The sequence below is a fragment of the Silene latifolia genome, chromosome 10 (genome assembly GCF_048544455.1).
Source record: "Silene latifolia isolate original U9 population chromosome 10, ASM4854445v1, whole genome shotgun sequence".
Lineage (NCBI taxonomy): Eukaryota > Viridiplantae > Streptophyta > Magnoliopsida > Caryophyllales > Caryophyllaceae > Silene > Silene latifolia.
The window spans coordinates 71,474,140-71,495,766 of record NC_133535.1 but is presented as its reverse complement, the minus strand read 5'-3'; the positions used below and the strand labels follow the sequence as shown (position 1 = coordinate 71,495,766).

The 21,627-nt window shown below is 35.7% G+C and overlaps 1 protein-coding gene and 1 non-coding gene across 2 annotated transcripts; both read left to right on the top strand.

Moving 5' to 3' along the window:
- Nucleotides 1-343: 343 nt before the first annotated feature.
- Nucleotides 344-2,640, top strand: LOC141607756 (uncharacterized). The gene is made up of 5 exons (XM_074427107.1): nucleotides 344-1,173; nucleotides 1,356-1,537; nucleotides 1,651-1,703; nucleotides 1,778-2,326; nucleotides 2,371-2,640. The coding sequence occupies exons 1-5, from the start codon at nucleotides 344-346 to the stop codon at nucleotides 2,638-2,640; spliced, it is 1,884 nt and encodes a 627-aa protein (XP_074283208.1).
- A 9,818-nt stretch (nucleotides 2,641-12,458) lies between these two features.
- On the top strand, nucleotides 12,459-12,565 carry LOC141610268 (small nucleolar RNA R71). The gene has a single exon (XR_012528172.1). It is a non-coding gene; the product is annotated as a small nucleolar RNA R71 (small nucleolar RNA).
- Nucleotides 12,566-21,627: the final 9,062 nt, after the last annotated feature.

Here is a 21,627-nt window from a genome sequence, read left to right as displayed (position 1 = left end):
CCAGTATCTTAATTGTTGGGGTGATGATCCCCTCTTTTAGGATACAGTTGCTCAGATTTGTTCCACAAAGGTGTCTGGAACTGCTATGTATCAGTTGGTCACTCGTTTGAAAATGTTGAAGCCTGCTTTAAAGAAGTTAAATGCTAAAAATTTTTCTCACCTTTCTGCTAGAGTTAAAGAACTCCAAGATAAACTTCATAGATGTCAAACTCAGTTGAAAGTCTCTCCCACTAATGGAGACCTGCAAGAAGAGGAAGCTGACCTGAATAGGCAATACTACTAGCTTAAAAGATCTGAGCTGAGTATGCTCCATCAGAGAGCGAAAGAGCATGATATAAAAGCTATGGATACCAACTCTGCCTATTTTTTCTCCAAAGTAGCCGCTAGAAGGAATATTAATTCTATTGCTAAGGTGCAGGATATGAGGGGAAACATCTGTGAGGATACTGACTCTATTGGCACTGCTTTTGAAGATTATTCTAAGAATCTTTTGGGGGAATATGATCGTAATGTGGTTCCAGAGCTTGAGATCATTAAAATTGGTCCTTGCCTTACTGCAGAGTTACAACAAATGCTTATTCAGGCTGTTACTCTTGAGGAAATCAGGAAAGCTCTTTTCTCTATTGACCAAAAAAAAAGCCCAGGCCCTGATGCTTACTCCTCTGGTTTTTTTCAGCAAGCTTGGGGTATTATTCAGGATGATTTTACTAGAGCCGTGGCTGATTTTTTCAAGACTAAAAAATTACTGAAAGAAATTAATTCCACTGTCATCACTCTTATTCCTATGAAGGAGAATGCTAATACTGTGCTGGAATATCGCCCTATTTCGTGTTGCAATATCATTTATAAAACTATTATCAAGATCTTGGCTAATAGACTTAAATTGGTTTTGCCTAATTTGATTGGACAGGAGCAAGCTGCCTTTGTGCAAGGTAGATCCATTTTTGATAACACCCTCCTCACACAAGAGCTTATTAGAGGGTATGGTAAGACAAATATTTCTCCTAGATGTATGATCAAAATTGACATTCAGAAAGCCTTTGATTCTGTTGATTGGCAACTTCTTCAGCAAATGCTCTTAGCTATGGGATTCCTTGCAACTTTCACTCCCTGGCTGATTACTTGTGTTACCTCTACCAAATATTCTCTGAAGATCAATGGCAGCTTAGTTGGGTATTTCCCTAGTAAGAAGGAGTTGAGACAAGGGGATCCTCTTTCCCCCCTATTATTTGTTCTTAGTATGGAGGTCCTCTCTAGACATCTTAGGAGGATTGACTTTAATTTTCACCCTAAATGTGCTAGGATTGGACTGTCCCATTTGTTTTTTTTGCAAATGATCTTTTAATTTTTTCTAGGGGAGATGTTGCTTCTGTTCAAGTTGCAATTAATGGGGTCAATCAGTTTGCTACTTTGTCTGGGATTAAAGCAAATGCTCAGAAATCTTGCATCTACTTTGGAGGGGTTAAACAGCATATTAAGAATGCCATCCTACACTCTACTCACTTTTCTCAGGGAGCATTCCCTTTTAGGTATCTTGGTACCCCCCCTTCATTCTTCTAGGCTAACCAATGTTATCTATCACTCCCTTATTCAGAAAATCCAAAGCAGATTAACTCAATGGGCTAGCAAGACTTTGAGTTATGCTGGCAGGATTCAGCTCCTTAATTCAGCAGCTTTTAGCTTGGAAAGCTTCTGGTGCTCTTGTCTTTTCCTCCTAGTTGCTATTGTTAAGCACATTGAAAAGCTATGCAGATAATTTTTATGGGGATACTCTCAGGGAGATAGGAGAATAATCTTCTTTAGTTGGGATAAAATTTGTAAAAGTACTCGAGCAGTGGGATTTGATATTAGGGAGATTCTCAGTTGGAATAAAACCTTTATGATGAAGCAATTCTGGAAGCTCACTTGCAATACTGAGACGGTTTGGGCTGAATGGATACATTCATACATCATTAAGGATGCGGATATTTGGACCATTCAGCCCCTAGTGACCTCTTCTTCAATCTGGAAGCGCTTAATCAACCTTAGAGACAAGCTCATTCAACTTGTGGGTGTGCACACTGCTAAGCATCTACATGATACTGGTTCTCCTGCTACCAGATTGAGAAGAACTTACCAAATTTTCAGACGGCCTTCCCATAACCTCTACTGGACTAAAGCCATCATAGATCCTGTCATTATGCCAGGCATAGGTTTATTCTCCTTCTTGCTATGCATAATTGTCTCTCAACAACTGATAACCTCTGTAAAAGAGGCTTTCACATGGTTAGTTGATGTGCCTTATGCTTCAAAGCTGAGGAAACTGCACAGCACCTCTTCTTTACTTGTGATTACTCATCTTGTGTACTTCAAACCATGTTCACTTGGCAGGGGTTCAACAGGCACCATCTGAGTCTTAATCATGAGCTTAGGTGGTTGGCTAAGGTCACTGGGAAGAACTGGGGAAAGAAGTGGGCTAAATGTAATTTGGCAGCTCTGGTTTATAGTTTATGGGCTGAGCGAAATGCGCGAATTTTTCAGGATACATATCGCTCTACTGATCAGCTTATTTATATGATTAAAAAGGTAATCCGAGTTCGTCTCTTAGCTTATGTGACTGGCCTCACTAATGAGGCTGATGGTGCTAGTTTTTCTTTCTAAAGCTACCTTAATTGAGGGGTCTTGTCCTCTAGTGGGTGTCTCTTTGTAAGTCTTATTTCTTTCTATTAATGGAAGATTTCACTTCTTACAAAAAAAAAAAGAAAATTCGATGGAGGTTTATTCTACCCTAAATCTTGATTTACCTCCAATATTTGACAAGTATGAAGATGAGGAGGTTTGTGTTGCTTATGTAGAAGGGGCGTGTGATTTGTTCAATTCTGGTCATGGGTTTGAATTATTTGCTATGTCCGTCATGCTTGCAAATGATTTTTGTGAGTTTCAAAACCAGCCCAATCGTTGTTTGGTTGAGTTTCAAGCAAAAAGGATTGATGTGCCTATGAAGGATTCATCTTGTTTACATCATTTGTTCGACAATGGAGTTCATGGTAAGAAGTCTATGTTTGTGCACGGAGGGTGGAGGGGAGGAAAGCACAAGCTGCCATGGCACAAGGGGTTTCTAAAATTTAAAGGGGATAACGAACTGAAGCTTGGCATCGAAGATGATTCATTCTTATGTTCGAGCTTGTTGTTGCCGTTGTTTGCCATTCTTTTCGATTATGTGCGTGGAGTGTTCATATTTGATCCCGGTGGTTTGGCGCCACATGAATTGAGGACAATTCCTTTCCAATGGGGAGGGGATGATCCAAAAATTATGATCTCAAGTTATTAATATCGAAGCTACTATCGAGTTGAGCATAAAGTTTGATAGGCTTACGTTTACCTATGCAAATATAATTACCCTAGACACAAGTTAATGTAGAAATAGGGGTCGAGCACAAGAAGACGGGAATTGCGTTGTGAAATGCTACGGAAAGATTCTTATCAAGGTCGATTTCGTTATGTTTGTTTGTTGTTGGTTTGATGACTAACAAATATTAAGATGTAAACTATATGATAAAAGGGAGTCTAGGGGAGTCGGGTCACACATGCAAAGGTAAATATATGATCATGATAAATTCGGTAATAATAACATTGTCAATTGTTTAGGCTCAGAGATACCCACCTTACGATATTTGTGTCAACCATAGACCGGGTCCTAGAGAAACCCTTGTTTATAACTAGGTCGTCCTACTACACATGCTTAGTCTAATTCAATTCCATGCCTCTCTGTTGGAATATGTGTCCTCCGACAATAATGCGATCACAACTGTCGATCATGATGATCACATGTTTAAATCTCGTTTTTAAGAATACATGTGGGATGTAATATTTTACAGTCAACTGGTCCACACATATCGGTAATGATTGGCTGACTAGAGTTTGACATTACTGTCGTGCGACGGTGGTGATCAGTTGATCCCCTTAGGTCATACCTAAAGGGTAACACTCTTAATTGAATATTTCATTGATCGTATGACGATACGAGTTAATTAAATTACTTAAAATTGACGGACGATTTTGGAAGTAATATTTAAGTGTCTCATTGTAATTTGATTAAATAAGATACGGTCTAAGTAATCGAATTGTTTTATTACTTAGATAAAATTATTGTTTACAGAAACAATTGAATCTGAATGAATAATTTATTATAAATACAAGATGTTGTGATTTATGAATTGGTAAACTATTTTTGTACAGGTAATTGTGAATTACTATGTTAATTTTTCTAAGTGACATATTTTATTAATATGTTGATTTTTAATTGTTAAAAATACATTTTATATATAAGATGTCATGTAATGTGTCACATTTGACATATTGACAAAATCACAAATAAAATGGACTCATCCATTTTATGTGTGTGTACCGAAATGGAGGGTGTATTAGGATAAAAATTGTGTTGATTATCTATAAGTGGAAAACATAATTATAAGACCTAAACATAGCCTTGCATACATAGCTTTCTCTTGGGAAGAAAAGGAGAGCATGCATTGGGCTATATCTCCCCTTCCCAATTTCGGTTTTCCCACATGAAAAAGAGCAAAAGTTTTGCTTATTTTTCCACTCTTACACTACATGCAAAAGTTAGAGCATTATTCATTCATTCACAAAATAACTTAAAGAAGTTTAGAAAGAGAAACAAATACTCCAAAATTCTTCTCCTCTTGGCCGAAATTTCAAGAGGACAAAACAATATTTTGGGTCAATTTTATTAAGATTAGTATTGTTCTAGTAATAATAATATTAGTTTTTTAAGAGGTTATCTTGGGTATAATTTCTTGGCAGGGATTCTAAGCTTGAATCCTTGTTCATCCAATATTAGGAAGCTTAAGAACAAGTAAGAAGGAGATCTTACTTGTGCCCTTTTAATCCGAAAATCATATGGTGAGAAAACTATTTTCTTATCTCTTCTTATTTAGTTTTCATGCATAAGATCTATATTTAAGGTTTTATGACTAAAACTTTAAACCAAAATATGTGATATTTAAAATAAGATTTCCAACAAGCGGTATCAAGAGCCTTAGGTTGTTTGCATGCAAATCGGTTATTGTTTTTCCGAGTTATACGATTAACATATAAAACTTATAAATCTGTGTTTATTATGATATATCACGAAATTTATTATGCATGTTAAAGTTTCTGGTCCTAAAATGTTTTTAGGATATTTTGGTTTAATTTATGGATTTTATTGTTCATTTTATATAATAATGGCATTAAAATGTGATTTTTATCATAAAAATGTCATTTTTGGACTAAAAATAGCTAAACTTCTATTTTTCCAGTGGTTTTTGGATATGTTTTCACATATATTTTATATTGATGACCTGTAAATTTTCATGATAAAATGAGTTGTTATGCTCGAAATATGGATTTTTCAAGTTAAAATCGTATTTAAATGGGAAAATAGGTTAATATGAGTTATATTTCGAATCTGGTCATGAAATTTAGTATGTTTTCAGATGCAATTTTACAAGATGTGTGTAAAAGTTTTGGCTATAATGAAGTCTTATGCAAGATTTATGAATTTTTGATGAAAAATCACATAAATAGTGACTTTAGTTAGTAAAAATGCTAAAACATACTTCATGACTAAAGAAAAACATTACATGTTGCATTTTATCATATATTTCGGATCTAAAAGTGAAAAGTTGATAAAAATAATTTTTCTCATATTTTTATGGTCATAATTGTTAAATTCGATAAACCGCAACATTGTTTTTCTCGATAAATTTTCAAAATTTTAACCTAAGTTTTGAACATTATGAGTGTCATGGTATTTTTCCAGAATGTTCATGAGTTTAAATTTCAAATTTTGAAATTATTTGAAATTTTTATGATTTAATTTGAAGTTTATGATATAATTTTGTATTTTTGAGTCCTTTTATGAACAATATTAAGAAATATAAGTTAATTATTGTCAATATGTTAGTGGAGACTAATTTTGAGTCCTAAGTTGGTTAGGGTAATTAACTTGCACATAAATATGAATTTATGTAATTATTGTGATTTTAAAAGGTTAAATCACGCAAATCCGTAAAAACCGATTAATATACGATATTGGCTCTTTAAAGGCGATTTAGCATAAAATTTGGCATGTTCATACATATTATAATGCTGCATTTTATTTATGATTGTCATATTTTAATTTTATGTAATTTTACTTAGTATGGCCTTAGTTTTAATTGATATTACCCGAAATGTATGGGAATATCGATTCCGTTGTAATTTATTGTGATCTCGTATCACCGTTTTGTAATTTAATAGATTTATTTTTATTTTTAATTACAAATTTATAATAGGAAATTATGTAATTTATTATGTAATTTATTTATTCCGGAGTTCCTTGAAGACGGTGCCACTCGAGAAGGCGATCCATTAAAGAAAGTGTTGCCTTGAAATGCGTGCCAAGACCGAAGTTCAAGGGACCAATGGAGTTGGTTTCCGAATTTGTAATAGTTTATTAGATTTACTATTTTAGGAAGGCCATACTAGGATTTTATTTATGCTTTGCATTTTATTTATATGTTGCATGCATCGCTAAATCACCATAACTAAAACATGCATTATCATTTAATCGAGTTAATCGACCGTGTCAATTACAATTATCGTAGTTCACCGCTTTAGTTCACTTAAAATGTGATAGATAATAAATTGACTTGACCTCTCGCTAAAATAAACAATTGAGACTTAGTCTTACCAAAAATTAGAAACCATGAAAACCTATTTCATGAGGGAGTGCACTCGGCCCTACCGGGGTACAAACCTTGTTACGTAGGGAAAGTGGATGATAAATGTCTATCCACCGAATTCATGTTGATAAGGGATGAATCGGCCTTACCGTGCCCAAGTTGATATGGATTTGGATCATGGACACATTTATTCGAAATTTGGATTGAGCTCAACGGAAGTATTCGTGACCGTAGTCGCATGTGTTCCGGGCTAAAGATAAATATTTATGTAGTTTTATCGACCAAGTGTTCTAAAAGTAGAATCGATTAAAGAGTTAATCCACCGAGTTATATTGATAAGGGATGAATCGGCCCTACCGTGCCCAAGTTAATATGAATTTGGATCTTGGAATCATTTATAATAGTTGGGTAGAGGTCACGATATAAATGTTCATATCTTGTTAAATTTATTTACAAGTATTATTATAACGATGAATGTGTTATTTTCATTATTCCGTTATCGTATTGTTCTATTTCTTTACCTCAAATTATACGATATCATTTCGATTTTTAGTTCAAATCTCCATTAAAACATCGTAACTAAAGACAAAATTTGAATTTTTCTTCTAAAAACCTCGTATTATCCATTGTAAGGATCTCTTGTGAAGACTATAGATGAAAGTTATTCGTGATCAAAAGGGTTTTTGATTTTCGACTAACATATCTACTTACAATGAATGGTTTCTCATGTGCTTAATTGAGTTAAGTATTTTGAAACGTTAAATCATTTTGGTGACTAGATTTGTTGGAAATCGTAATAGACCAAAATACCGCAACCACTTCAATGAAAGTTTTAAGACTAAACAAACGAATGAAGAGTAGTCTTCATGAATATAATTTTGCTTCTCAAAGCAAAGACTCATTGAAATAAGTGGGAGCATTCTCTTAAACCGTTAAGAAAAGGATAAGGTTTTAAAGAAGTAAAATTAGAATGGAATTGATACAAGGTAATGTTAAAACTAACGTTATTGAGAATAACAATACTAAACCTATCAATCCCGACCGATAAAGTTTCCATTGTCTTAATTGTTGGACGCTAGAAAGGAAACTACCCCAAATTATTGAAGAATCAACAAGTTAGTTGTGGGACATCTAATGGGACCTTCTTCTTTAAATGTGATCCGGTTGATGTCGTCACTCAACCAATCAAACACATTTATAATACTCAACAAACTACTAGTTAGCGGTAAGTCGAGGTCGATCCATGGGACGGTGTGCTTTGGGTTCTAAGTCTATCTATCTCAATTTATGCTAGTGTCACGATTTGTTTGGGTTTGTAGTTGTGTCCTAGACTAATAAAAGCAATAAAGTAAAACAAGCAATAAAAGGAAAAATGTAAACAATTGATTAAAAGTGCTAGGATATCATGGGGGCATAGGGGATTCATGGTGTTGATCATACAAACATGTCCACAATGTTGCAAGCAATTAATGTTGTGGGGGAACCAAGTTGGTTTATGTTTTACGGTTCATAGGAAGAGTTGGGTCCCGGAGCCGAATCGATTAGATTGTACAACACCTACAAGTCGACTTACTTTCCTCCTATTCAACTTCTATGCATGGTCTAACAAGACTCGAGTTGGTTTATATCTTACAAGTCAAGTTGAGTAGATAAGAGATGGTAAAAATGCAAGGATTCATAGGCTTAGCATTTCATCAAACATAACATGTGCATAAAGTTGACATCACAACAAGCAAGCAATTTAATCATGTGAACATATTAGATTAAGCATGAATCAATCCCCATGTTTGTTTCCCTTAATTACCCACTAATCCTAGCTAAGAGACTACTCACTCATTATCAAGTTTAACATGCTAACAAGGTTGTCAATCATATTAACAAGGTAAAACATGATGAACAAGTAAGAAAGTTTAACAATAATTAAAACAAGGATTAAGAGAGTTATACCTATGGAGATTCCAAAATAATAATGCAAAGAATAATAGAAGAAATTGATGATTGATGGAAGGTTGTCAATCTCCCAATAATAACCCAATAATCTTCAATTACCTAATAATAAACTTGAATAATAAACTTGAACAATAATTAAGGAGAGATTAATGTGTAATTTGTGTGGAAAGATTGAGATTAATCTATTCTAATCTACTCCTAATCTAATCTAAGAAAGCTTGATTTAATCTAATAAAACTTGGTTCTAATCTAATAAAACTTGATGGTTTGATTATTACAAATGGGGTATTTATAGTGGAAATTAGGTGGATGCATTAGGGTTAACTAAGGGCTAACCTATTAATTACACTTTTGAGATTTGAGCAGGGAGAAGCCGGTATTTTTAGAAGGAAGGGCGTCTTTCACGGAGCTTGAACAACACGAAAATTGTTGTAAAGGAATCCGAGCGGATTAGTGTCGGGACGGGCGGATTGTAGCAAGGGAATCCGAGCGGATTTGGAGCAAGACGCTCGGGCAAAAAGAGAGGGAATCCGAGCGGATTTGGAGCAATCCGAGCGGATTTGGGAGGACGAGCGTCTTCAGCGCGGGACGCATGGATTCCTGTACAGCTTCTTTGTATGAGCTCGGATTGTAAAACGGACGTCATTTTCTCATCCGGACTCCTATTGGAGTGATTCAAAAGCCTAGATCGCTTGTTTTTTCGACGCCGTTCCATCTAGCATATTTTCAGAGCCAAAGGAGCAACCCTTGGTTTGCGTTCCGAGCAGTTTTCTTCATGAATGGCTTCCTTGCTTTTCCTCCTTGCTTTAAACCTTATGACCCTTCTATATACTCTTTATTCCTACGTCTTTGGTCATCATTCTTGCCTCCTCTTCATACTAGTCCATCTAATATCATCAATAAGCTTCCAAATATGCACGAAAGACGGGAATTTCCGCCTTATTATCTCCTTTTCTACAAAACATATGAAATGCGATAGAAAAGCAAATAGGAAGGTTTTGACGGATAAAATGGCCATGAAATGCTATAATAGTATGCAAAATAGGCTCAATTAGGGGACTAAATGTGCGCAAATAATGTTCACATCAAATATCCCCAAACCGAACCTTTACTCGTCCCGAGTAAAGAGGTGACTAAAACTAGACCTTTATTTAAACTAACCTAATAACATAACCGATATGAGACAATTAGCGGGTCTCACTCCGCCCCTTCAACTCACAACAAGACAACCATGAGGTAGGATGCCTTCTTGCAAGGCAAGGTGGGTCTTGCCAAAATGGCGACACATCCAATCATTAAGCACACAAAATCAAGTAATGGATGCATCTACAAAAGAATAGCCACTTTCCTCATCTAAGTGGCGGAAATTATCTACAAGGGAAGCAATTCAAGGGTACACACTCTTTCATAGATACAATTTCTTCAAACTACTAAGCCTAGAAGGATACCAATAAATCACCTCCAAGTTGTGTCAAGCTAGGCTACCTTTGTCCTCAATTGTTAAATGCTTTTGTCAAGAGTAGACTCCCTATGGTGTTAGAAACACTGGAGGATCGCGGAATTCCCCCTCTTGCCTAGACAAGAAGAAGGGTCGTCCCCTCTCTACCATGCACAAAAATGGATACGATGGATAAAGGGATCAATAGATATTTGAGTTTCACTTTGGGAGTTTGCTTTTGTTTTTATTTTTCCACCCAATTTCTTGTGGCATTTGACATTTGAGAACACTTTCTTGCCATTTCTTTTTGAACATTTTCAAAGTCACCCCATATGTAGTGAGGGTGCCTTATATTTGAAGCTTTAGGAGTTCTATTTTTGCTCCTCTTTTCATTTGATGCATTTTTGCAAACTTTCTTTTCACGTTTCATTTCATTGAACTCAAATCAATTTCTTTTTGTGCCCATTCCCTTTGATGACAAAAATGTGGTAGAACATGGATGATGGTTGCATGCATGGTTTCAAGGGTCACCTTGGAATAAACGGTAGCCAAGGAGTTATCACACCACAAGGTACTCTTGACTAGGCCTTAATCCATGGGTCAAAGGATACTAGCATGACACATCCTAGGGTGTTTTACAAGTATTCTAACAAGCAAAGTCTTAAGAAGAAAAAGCATCTACTAGGGCCTATATACACTTGTCAAGCTTCCCAAGTAGACGGTTTCGCAAAATTGTTTCTAACATGCAAACTACATGCCATGATGCAACTAACATATATACATCCTAATGCAAATGTTTCTACCAACTAATATGTCAAATAAGCTAAATGCAAGTCCTAAGTTCACATTGTTTATACCGCATCAATCAAAATAAAGCCACATAGTCATTAACATAAAGAGGAAAAGGAGATTGGAAAGATCATACCATGCGGTCTTCAATATCCTCATGTCTCGGATGTGGCGTAGTCAATCAATGTGAACAAGGATAAGACAAACACAACATATACAAAACAATATATACAAGTCTACACTACAAAGGAAATGAACTTGTTTTTGGATTTTTCAATTATTCAAATTTTTATGGTTTTTGTTTTTATGAAATTAAAAGACATATTTTTGTGATTTTTCGAAATTTTTCAATTTTTATGCATTTTTTGAATATAAATTCCCATCCCCCACTTTATTTTGGACATTGTCCTCAATGTACATGTAGGAGTAGGAATAAAAAAGAAAGTACATGTTTTTTGGATTTTGAATTTTTTTGAATAAAGTACAAATGCAATGATATGATATGAATGAATGCATGCTCTAACTAAATGCAATTCTATTTGACATATATAACAAATGAATGCAATCTAAACTATACTATATGATGCATGTTCTCTATTAAGCTATGGTCACCTATGATCAAACCTCCCCAAACCGATTTAAACACTATTTCTAGTGTAGAAATGAATAGGTTTGGCCATTAGTGACAATGCATGAATTCTAGTCTACATGCAATTGTCTATATGAATTATATTACAATGCAACTATACTATGAACTAACTAATGTAAATGCAAAATGGAATATAATACAAATGCATGCAAAAGCTACACTAAATGCAATGCATATACAAAAGAGAGAGAGAGAGGGAGATGGGTATCATACAAATGGAAGTGGTGAAGTAGGCCTCTTTCACTCGTCATCCTCATCTTGATCATAGCCATAACGATGAGAGCTTTCGGCTTGATCGTATCCGGGTTCTTGGCCCTAATATCCTCCTTGGTCAAATCCTCCTCCTTGACCCGAGTACCCTCCACCTTGGCTAGAATGCCCTCCGTCCCCTCGACCCCAAGCTTGGTCCCCATATTTGGGAACAAGAGCTCCGGTTGTGCCCAAGAGGGCTTAGGACCATCGGGGTCAATATAACCTTGTTGAGCCATGTTATAGTATTGGGGGTAGAGGGCCAAGTAGTTGTCTTCCCTCCCTTTATGCACCCCAAGGTCCACTCTATTCATGAGTGCCATCAAATCATTAATGCCCGGGTTACCGGGGATTGCCGGCCGAAATTCGGTATATGGAGTAGGGTATGGCGGGATAGGTACGTAGGAAGGTGAGCGAATAGGTATTCCCGGCCCTCCATGAGGTGGTTGACGGTGTGGCTCTTCCCTTTGAGGGGGATTATCAAGAAGTTGGATATCAAGGAGGTAGCTTGGTGGAGGAGAGTATGAACTCAATCTTGGGTCACTGCCCGGTATCTTCCATCCTTCAAGGATCATTGAAGTGCATCCCTTGGTGTGCCACTCTACACTCCCTTCTTGAGTGTAGTTACACCATCGGTGACTTTGGAAGATGGTGTACCAAGAACCACTCGCTAAGTCCATGATGAGGACATGAGCGACAAGTTCCTTTGAATAGCTCCCAAGCTTCATACAAAGATTCTTCGTCCCTTTGCTTAAAACCCGTGATTTGAGCTCTTAGCATGTTAGTCTTTTCCGGAGGGTAGAACTTTTTGTAGAAAGCAAGAGCCAACTTCTTCCAAGAGTCGATTACAAGAGTAGCCTTATCAAGGCTTTTTAACCATTGTTTCGCTGTACCAATTAGAGAAAAAGGACATACGACCCATCGAATTTGGTCTTGAGTCAGTCCGGTTTGTTAAATCATATCACAATAGTCACAAAAAGTCTCCATATGAGAATGAGGGTCTTCACTAAGCATCCCCCCAAATTGGCTTCTTTCGACTAACTGGATAAATGCGGATTTTGCAATGAAATTTCCGGTCAAGTGTTGTGGCGTGGGAGTACCATTGGGTAGGTTCTCCTCGGTTGGTACGGAATGTGATGAAACCTTTGGCATTGTGGGTTGATTTTTTGGTTGATTTTATGTTGGGTACTCCTCACCTTCTCTTGCAATAGGGTTGATGAACTCAATAGTATTTGGTTGAATATCTACAACCTCACCAATACCTCTCAAAGTATTTCTAGCAAGTCTTCTATTGGTTGTCAAAGTTCTCTCAATTTCGTCAACAATGGGTAACAAGTTACCTTGTGATCTTCTAGACATGCAAAATAGCAAACAACTCAAAACAATTAGAACAAACCTTGAGGAGTTTTACTTCCCCAAGGTAAAGAAAGACACAACTAATAACAATAAAAGAAAATCAAATCAAGTTAACACCATCCCCGGTAACGGCGCCATTTTTGGTCGGACTATATTTCTCGGTTACTTGTCGTTAGGAGCACCTAGACCAAAACAATATTTATAAATTCACAAACTACTCTACTATTAGTAAAGAGGTAAGTAAAGGTCGGATCCCAAGGGACGGGTATTGATGTAGGATTTTCGATTGCAAGTAGTGGTGTCTAAGGGTGTCACAATTTGGGTTGCGATAAGAAGATCACTAAACTAAATAACAATGTAACTGAACAAGCAAGATGATTAAGATGAGATGTAAATAATTGATTAAAAGCACTAGGGTGTCATGGGTTCATAGGGGATTCATGGGATTTGATCATACAAACACGTTTTGAACTAGATGCAAGCAATTATTGTTGTGATGGGATCGAGTTAGTGTATATCTTACAATCCCTAGGGAGGTTTGGTTCCCGGAGCCGAATCGATTAGATTGTACAACACCTAAAAGTTGACTTAATCCTCCCTATCCAACAATATGCATGGTCTAATGAGACTCAAGTTGGTTTATGTCTTACAAGTCTCATTGAAAAGATAAGTGATGGGTAAAAAATGCAAGGATTCATAGGCTCGCATTTCATAAAACATAAGATGTGCATAAGTTGAAATCACAACAAGCAAGCAAATTAATTATGAAAGCATATTATATTAAGCATGAATCAATCTCTATGTTGGTTTTCCATAATTCCCCATTAACCCTAGTTAAGGAAACTACTCACTCATTATCAAGTTTAACATGCTAACAAGGTTGTCAATCATATTAACAAAGCAAAACATGATGAATAAATGAAGATGATTAACAATAATTAAAAAGGGACTGATAGAATTATACCTAATGATGATTCCAAAATAATAAGCAAAGAATAATAGAAGTACTTGATGAATGATTGGAAGGATGTCAATCCTCCAAATAAACCCCAAATAATCTTCAATTACCCAAAATAAATGATGAACAATAGAGAAATTAAGGAAATGAGATTTGTATTAATGCCTAATTAAAAGTTGATTACAAGATTAAAGAGAGATTAGAAGAACATAAATTATATTAAGGATTGATGTCAATCTAATTAGTACAATGGGGTATTTATAGTGGGTATTAGCTACATAAATTAGGGTTACTAAGGGCTTAAATGACGATTAATACCCTTAAGAAAAGTTGAGGAAATGCTCCTCTTGAAGAAAGATGTGAGTCTACTTTTTGCTAGTCTTTCAGAAATATGCGCATCCCTAGTAGAACAAGGAGAAGGCATGCTGTCCTGGATGACAATCCGAGTTGCTAAGGGGTCGGGATGAGCAGATTGTGGGGGTTGGACGAGTGACTGGAAGGTGGGACGCTCGGATTGAGGAGGTGTTGGACGAGTGGGCAGGCTGGAGGGACGCTCGGATTGTGGAGGTTGGACGAGCGTCCCGATGCTGCGACGCGCGGATTCTAGTTCAGCAAGCTTTTTCTTCTTTTCTTCTTTTCTTCTTCCAACAATCCTCAAGGATCTTGTCAGAGATGCAAGGATCGTCTTCATCACTTCCCATTATTTACAAAGGCCTTCTAGTCTTGTCTTCACTTTGATGCTTGGTCATTAGATTCGATCAATTTAGCTCCATTTTGCCATTAAAATGCAAGGTTTGCACTCCTCTCCTATCAAGGAAACAAAACCTCAAAGAATATGCAAACCAAAGGACTAAAGATAGTAAATGACCCAATTATGCACTAAAAAGCATAGGAACGAGACTAATTCGCAGACTAAATATGCTCAAATAATGGTCACATCATCTGCATAACTGATGCCAAGGTTAGCGAATGTTCTAGAAGCCCATCCTAGTCTTCTAGGTGGAGCTTCTATTAGTTTAGCCATATCACACTTAATGCCAGTTTGAGCAAAGGTCGATACATGATATTATCCTAGATGACATTTTTTAGTTTGTAGTAACTCTCGGTGTCAGGCCCCTTCCTCTATAGTATTAACAATACGAATTGCCATCCCAAAACATAAATTTCTTTTTATGGGTCTGGGTTGGACCGATAGGTTCGAGAAGACCTAGGAAAGATAATTTGTTGAAGGCTAGGGCATAAGATATGCCTATATTTTTGAATGACCATGGAGAGTTGTTAGGTTTCTTTGACGAAGGCTCCATGAGGCTGCCATTGTTGATTTTGATTCCTGGATGAGAAGAACTAGGAATAGGTTGCTCACTTGTTGCTTTCTCCTTAGGACTGTCAGGTTGAAGGTTTGTCTAGACCCTTTTTATCTTGAGAGGTTGGGCCTCAAGCGTCTTACCCATTTCAGCAAACTGGTTCTCCATGTTGGAAAGCCGAGAGTTTAGGTTATCAATGGCTCCCTCTAACTTGGAAAATTTATTGTTGAAGGTAATGAAAAGCATGAACATTTCACTTTTTTTGGTGAAATGTGAGTATATATTATATATCAAAAAACCGTGCAAATATACAACGAAGTTATCTAGAGTACTAAAATAAAATGCTAATACTCATAGAAAGAGACAAGAAATAACCAAGAGAAGCTAACTATTAAACTTGGCCATCAAGAGGGGCCATACAATCCCATCTCCTAAGCCATTCCCTGTCACCTCGACTCAGATTCTTGCCAATCATGAGATATCATCTTCCTCAAGCACGTTGATTTCTCCATCGTCATGAGGATCGAGGAGATGAGAACAGTCTAGGGATGATTCTTCGTCATGTTTAACGCTGCTAGACCCAAGACGATCAATCCTCTCGAATTGCTCGACATAAGGCGGCACTGGAAGGGTGCCCTCTTCGATCATATCTTGGATGGTGTGTTTCAAGAGAAAACACTCTTCAATATTATGACCACTACCATGGTGATATAGGCAGTACTTGTTGCCCTTCCAGAGGTTCACCTGCTTCTCTAAAGGTGGATCCAGAGTTGGACCTATCATATGTAGCTTGCCTTGGGTAGAGAGTTTGTTCGAGGCATCGGCATAAGACATGCCCAGATCAGAGAGCACCCTTTGTTGCCTTACAGGTTTCCTTTCGGCTGTTTTTGACTTTCTAGGACGACGATTATTGCAAAATTTTGGCTTTGGATGGCCTTGACTAGTGGTTTATCTAGATGGCGTGTTCTTTTTCACCATCCTATTTTTAAGGGTGAGGACACGAATGCTCAAATTTTCCACTGTAGCTTGAACTCGTAGGACCATGGCATAAACATCTTGGAGAGACATAGTGATTGTGGCTTGAGTTGTTTCAGGATTTTGTTGTGTGGTGGAATTTGCGGGATTCCTACTCGACAGAAATGACGCGCGTTACAACTCGATTCGACATGGGATCATGCATACTAAGTGTTGGGAAATGTGTCCTCAACAATAGTGCGATCACGTGATTTAAATATCATTATTAAATCTCATTTTAAGAATACAATTGGGAAGTAATATTGTTACTGTCAACTGGTCAACATATATCGGTAATGATTGGCTGACTAGAGTTTGACATTCTTTTGTCGTGTGACGGTGGTGATCAGTTGACCCCCTAGGTCATACCTAAAGGGCAATACTCTTAATTGATTATTTAATTAATCGTATAACGTTACGAGTTAATTAAATTACTTGAAAATTGACGGACGATTTTGGAAGTAAAATTTACGTATCAAATTGAAATGTGATTAAATGAGATACGGTCTGAGTAATTAAATTGTATAGTTACTCGAATGAAATAAATTGTTTAATGTAACAATTAAAATTCGAATGAATTGATATAAATACAATCTGTTGTGATTTATAAATGGAAAAATATTTTGGCACAAGTAATTATGAAATTACTAAGTCGATTTTGTATATGACGTATTTTTATTAATACGTTGATTTTTAATATGATAAAAATACATAAACAAATATATGTGACATGTGACATGTAACATATAGATAATTGACGAAAATAATATGGACACCATATTATCAATAAGTGCCGAAATATTAGAGGTGCACTAGCTAAAATATTGTGTTTATATTTTGTATAGAAAACATAATGATGATAAAGCTAGGTAGCCATGCAAACCTATTCTCCTTGTGAAGACCAAAATAGGCATGCATTGGCTCCCCTAAAAGCACCCCACCCACCGGTTTTCCCATAGAGAAAAAGGCAAAGTTTTTGTCTTATTTTTCTAATATACACTACCTTGTTTTAGGGTGATAATTCATTCATTCCTTAATCAAAAAATTTTAGAGTTTTAGAGAGACAAAATTCTCTCTTCTTCTTCCTCCCATAAAACCGAAATAATATAAGTGTTTTATAATTTTTGGTTCAATTTTCTACTAAGATTAATATTATACTAGTACTTATAATATTAATCAAATTAAGAGAAGCCTTGGGTATAATACATAGGGAGAGATCTTATACTTAGATCTTTGTTCTTCCATAAGGATAAGCTCAAGAACAAGAAGAGAAAGGTGATCTCTCTTGTGCCCTAATAGCCGAAATCTACAATGTAAGGACATGATTTCTCCTCTATTTATATTGATGTTTGCATGCATAAAATCCGTTTTAATTTTATGACAAATTTTAGACATATATGAGTATGTTAAATATGTATATGAATCTACATTTCCTTCAATCGGTATCATGAGCCACGGTTGTTTGCATGCAAATTGGTTAAAAGTTTTTCCGAGTTATATGAATAACAAAATAAAACTTGTAAAATTTGTGTTATTATGATATATCACGAAATAATTACATGCATGTTAATATTTCTAGTCCTAAAGTGTTTTAGGATTTTTGGTTAATTTTTCGGATTTTTATTGTTCATAATTTACAATAATGGCATTTAAATGTGATTTTATGAGTAAAAATGTCATTTTTGGTCGAAAATTAGCTATACTTTGAATTTTAAGTTGATCTTTGGATATGTTATCACATATATTATTTTGAGATAACCTGTAATTTTTCATAATTTTTGCATTTGTTATGCTCGAAAAATGAATTTTTCATTATTAAATATGGATTTAAGAGAAAAATAGGTTAATATGAGTTAAATTTCGAATCTGGTCATAGAACATTTATATGTTGTCACATGCAATTTTACAAGATGTGTGTAAAATAATTGGCTATAAAGAAGTCTTTTAGCATGATTTATGAATTTTTGAAGAAAAATGACATAAATAGTGACATTATTAGTGAAAATTAATAAAATATATTCTATGACTTAGGAAAAACGTCTAATGTTGCATTTTAGTCACTTTTTCAGATCTAAAATTGAAAAGTTAGTGAAAATAATTTTTCCATGTTTTTATGATTATTTTATTAAATATCGATAAACCGCAACATTGTTTTTCCGGAAAATTTTCGAAATTTTTAACCTAAGATTTTGAACATTATGAGTGTCATGGAATTTTTCCAGAATGTTCATGAATTTAAATTTCAAATTTTGAATTTATTTGGAATTTTTGATTTATTTGAAGTTAATAGCTTAATTTTGTATTTTTGGCCCATTTATGAACAATTTTGTAAATAAAAGTTAATTATGGTCAAATTATTAGTGAAGACTATATTTTGAGTCCTAAGAGGTTAGGGTAATTAACTTATGCATAAATATGAGTTTATGTATTTTTGTGATTATAAAATGTTGAAATCACGCAAACCGAAAAAAACCGAGTAATATATGATATTGGCTAATTAAAAGGCGATTTAGCATAAAAATTGAGCATGTTCATACATATTATAATGCTGCATTTTTCTTTATGATTGTCATAATTTTAATTTATGTAATTTTGAATTATGTAATTTTACTTAGTATGGCCTTAGATTTTAATTGGTATTTCCAGAAATGAATGGGAATATCGATTCGGTTGTAATTTTTATTGTGATCTCGTATCACCGTTTTGTAATTTTAATAGATTTATTTTATTTTAGTTACAAATGTATAATAGGATTTATGTAATTTATTATGTAATTTTATTCATTCCGGAGTTCCTAAAGACGGATTTCTTCAAGAATGGCGATACATAAAGACGGTGTTACCTCGAGATGCGTGCCACAACCGAAGTTCAAGGGACCAATGGAGTTGGTTTCCGAATTTGTAATAGTTAAAGAGTTTTTCTATTTTAGGAAAGGCCATACTAGGATTTATTTATTCTTTTATGCTTGCATTTTATTTTATGTTACATGCATTGCTAAATCGCCATAACTAAACATGCATCGTCATTTTATCGAGTTCATCGACCGTGTCAATTAGAATTATCGTAGTTCACCACTTTAGTTCACTTAAAACGTGATAGATAATAAATTGACATGACCTCTCGCTAAAACAATTAATTGAGATATAGCCTTACCAAATAGTAGAAACCATGAAAACCTATTTCGCGAGGGAGTGCACTCGGCCCTACCGGGGTACAAACCTTGTTACGTAGGGGAAGTGGGTGATGAATGTTAATCCACCGAATTCATGTTGATAAGGGATGTATCGGCCCTACCGTGCCCAAGTTGATATGGATTTGGATCATGGACACATTTATTCAAAATTTGGATTGACCTCAACAAAAGTTTTTGATAAGGGATGTATCGGCCCTACCGTGCCCTTGTCGAATGTGTTTTGGGCTAAAGATATATGTTAATGTAATATTATCGACCAAGAGTTCTAAGAGTAGAATCGATTAAACGTTAATCCACCGAGTTATATTGATAAAGGATGAATCGGCCCTACCGTGCCTAAGTCGATATGAATTTGGGTCTTGGAATCATTTATTATAGTTGGGTAGAGGTCACTATATAAATGTTCATATCTTGTTAAATTTACAAGTATGATTTAAAAAGACAAATGTTAATATTTCCTTTTCCTCCATATTTGTAGTTCTTTACAATGAATCCAACAAATGCTACCGCACCTATCACTATTGATTCTTATCACAATGTTCTTGATGACATTTGCTCCAACAACAATTTCGATACAACTAGAGAACTTCATTTCGGGATAGGTTCGGATGGAAACCTTAATTTCATCACCTCTTCTAAACCACCCACTACTACTAGACCTCGTGTGAGTCCGTCTCAGGAAGACTACCTCATGCAATCTTTAGGATCTTTGTCTCTGGAAGATAAAGATGCCAAAGCTAGTGGGAGCTCTAGCAATCAAGTTCTTGCTTCAAAGGGCAAGAGGTTCAAGAAGAAAGCAAAGAAAGTCAAAAACTTCAAGCAAGTTAATGATGAGTGCCATTATTGCTATAGCATGGGACATTGGCTTAGGAATTGCCCTATGTATTTGCGAAATATAAGGGAAGGACTCATTACTCCAAAAGGTACAATTCCTAAAGAAATTTATGTTATTGATATAAATTATACTTCCACTACGACATGGGTACTTGATACCGGTTGTGGTTCTCACCTTTGTAATCATTTACAGGGTTTAAGAGATGTGGAGAAGCTTAGCAAGGGAGATGTGGATCTTCGACTTGGAAATGGAGCTCGGGTAGCGGCCGAATCCAAAGGAACTTATGTTCTAGCCTTGCCAAACGGATTTGAGTTGTATTTGCATAATTGTTTTTATGTTCCTACACTCTCTAAAAACATTATTTCAATCGCTATGCTAGACATGGACGGTTTTTGTTTTGTCATTAAGAACAATCGTTGCTCTATTTCTAGGAATGATTTGGTTATTGGCCAAGCTACTTCCATCAATGGCATATACATTTTAGAGACCTCAAATCCGACAAATGATATTTATAACATTCAATCAAAGAAACTCAAAACAAGTGACCCAAGTGAAGCGTTCATTTGGCATTGTCGATTAGGTCACATAAACGAGAATCGCATCAAAAGATTAATTTCTACTAATGTGATTACACCATTTGATTATCAATCATTTGGTACATGCGAATATTGCCTACTTGGCAAAATGACTCGTAATCCTTTTAGTGGTAAAGGGACACGAGCTAGTGAGCTATTGGGACTCATACACACCGATGTATGTGGACCAATGAGTATCACCGCTCGTGGTAATTATGACTACTTTATAACCTTCACCGATGACTTAAGTAGACATGGGCATGTCTATTTAATGAGACATAAGAGTGAAGCGTTTGAGAAATTCAAGGAATTTCAAAACGAAGTAGAGAACCAATTGAACAAAAGGATTAAGGCACTTCGATCCGATCGTGGTGGTGAATACCTTAGTCTTGAATTTGATTCACACTTGAAAGGTTGTGGCATTATATCACAACTTTCTCCGCCCGGAACACCACAACTTAATGGTGTTGTCGAAAGGAGAAATCGAACCTTACTAGATATGGTTCGATCCATGATGAGTCAAACCGAGTTAGCAAACTCGTTTTGGGGATTTGCGATACAAACCGCAATTCGATCTTTGAATAATAGTCCCACAAAGTCCACCGAA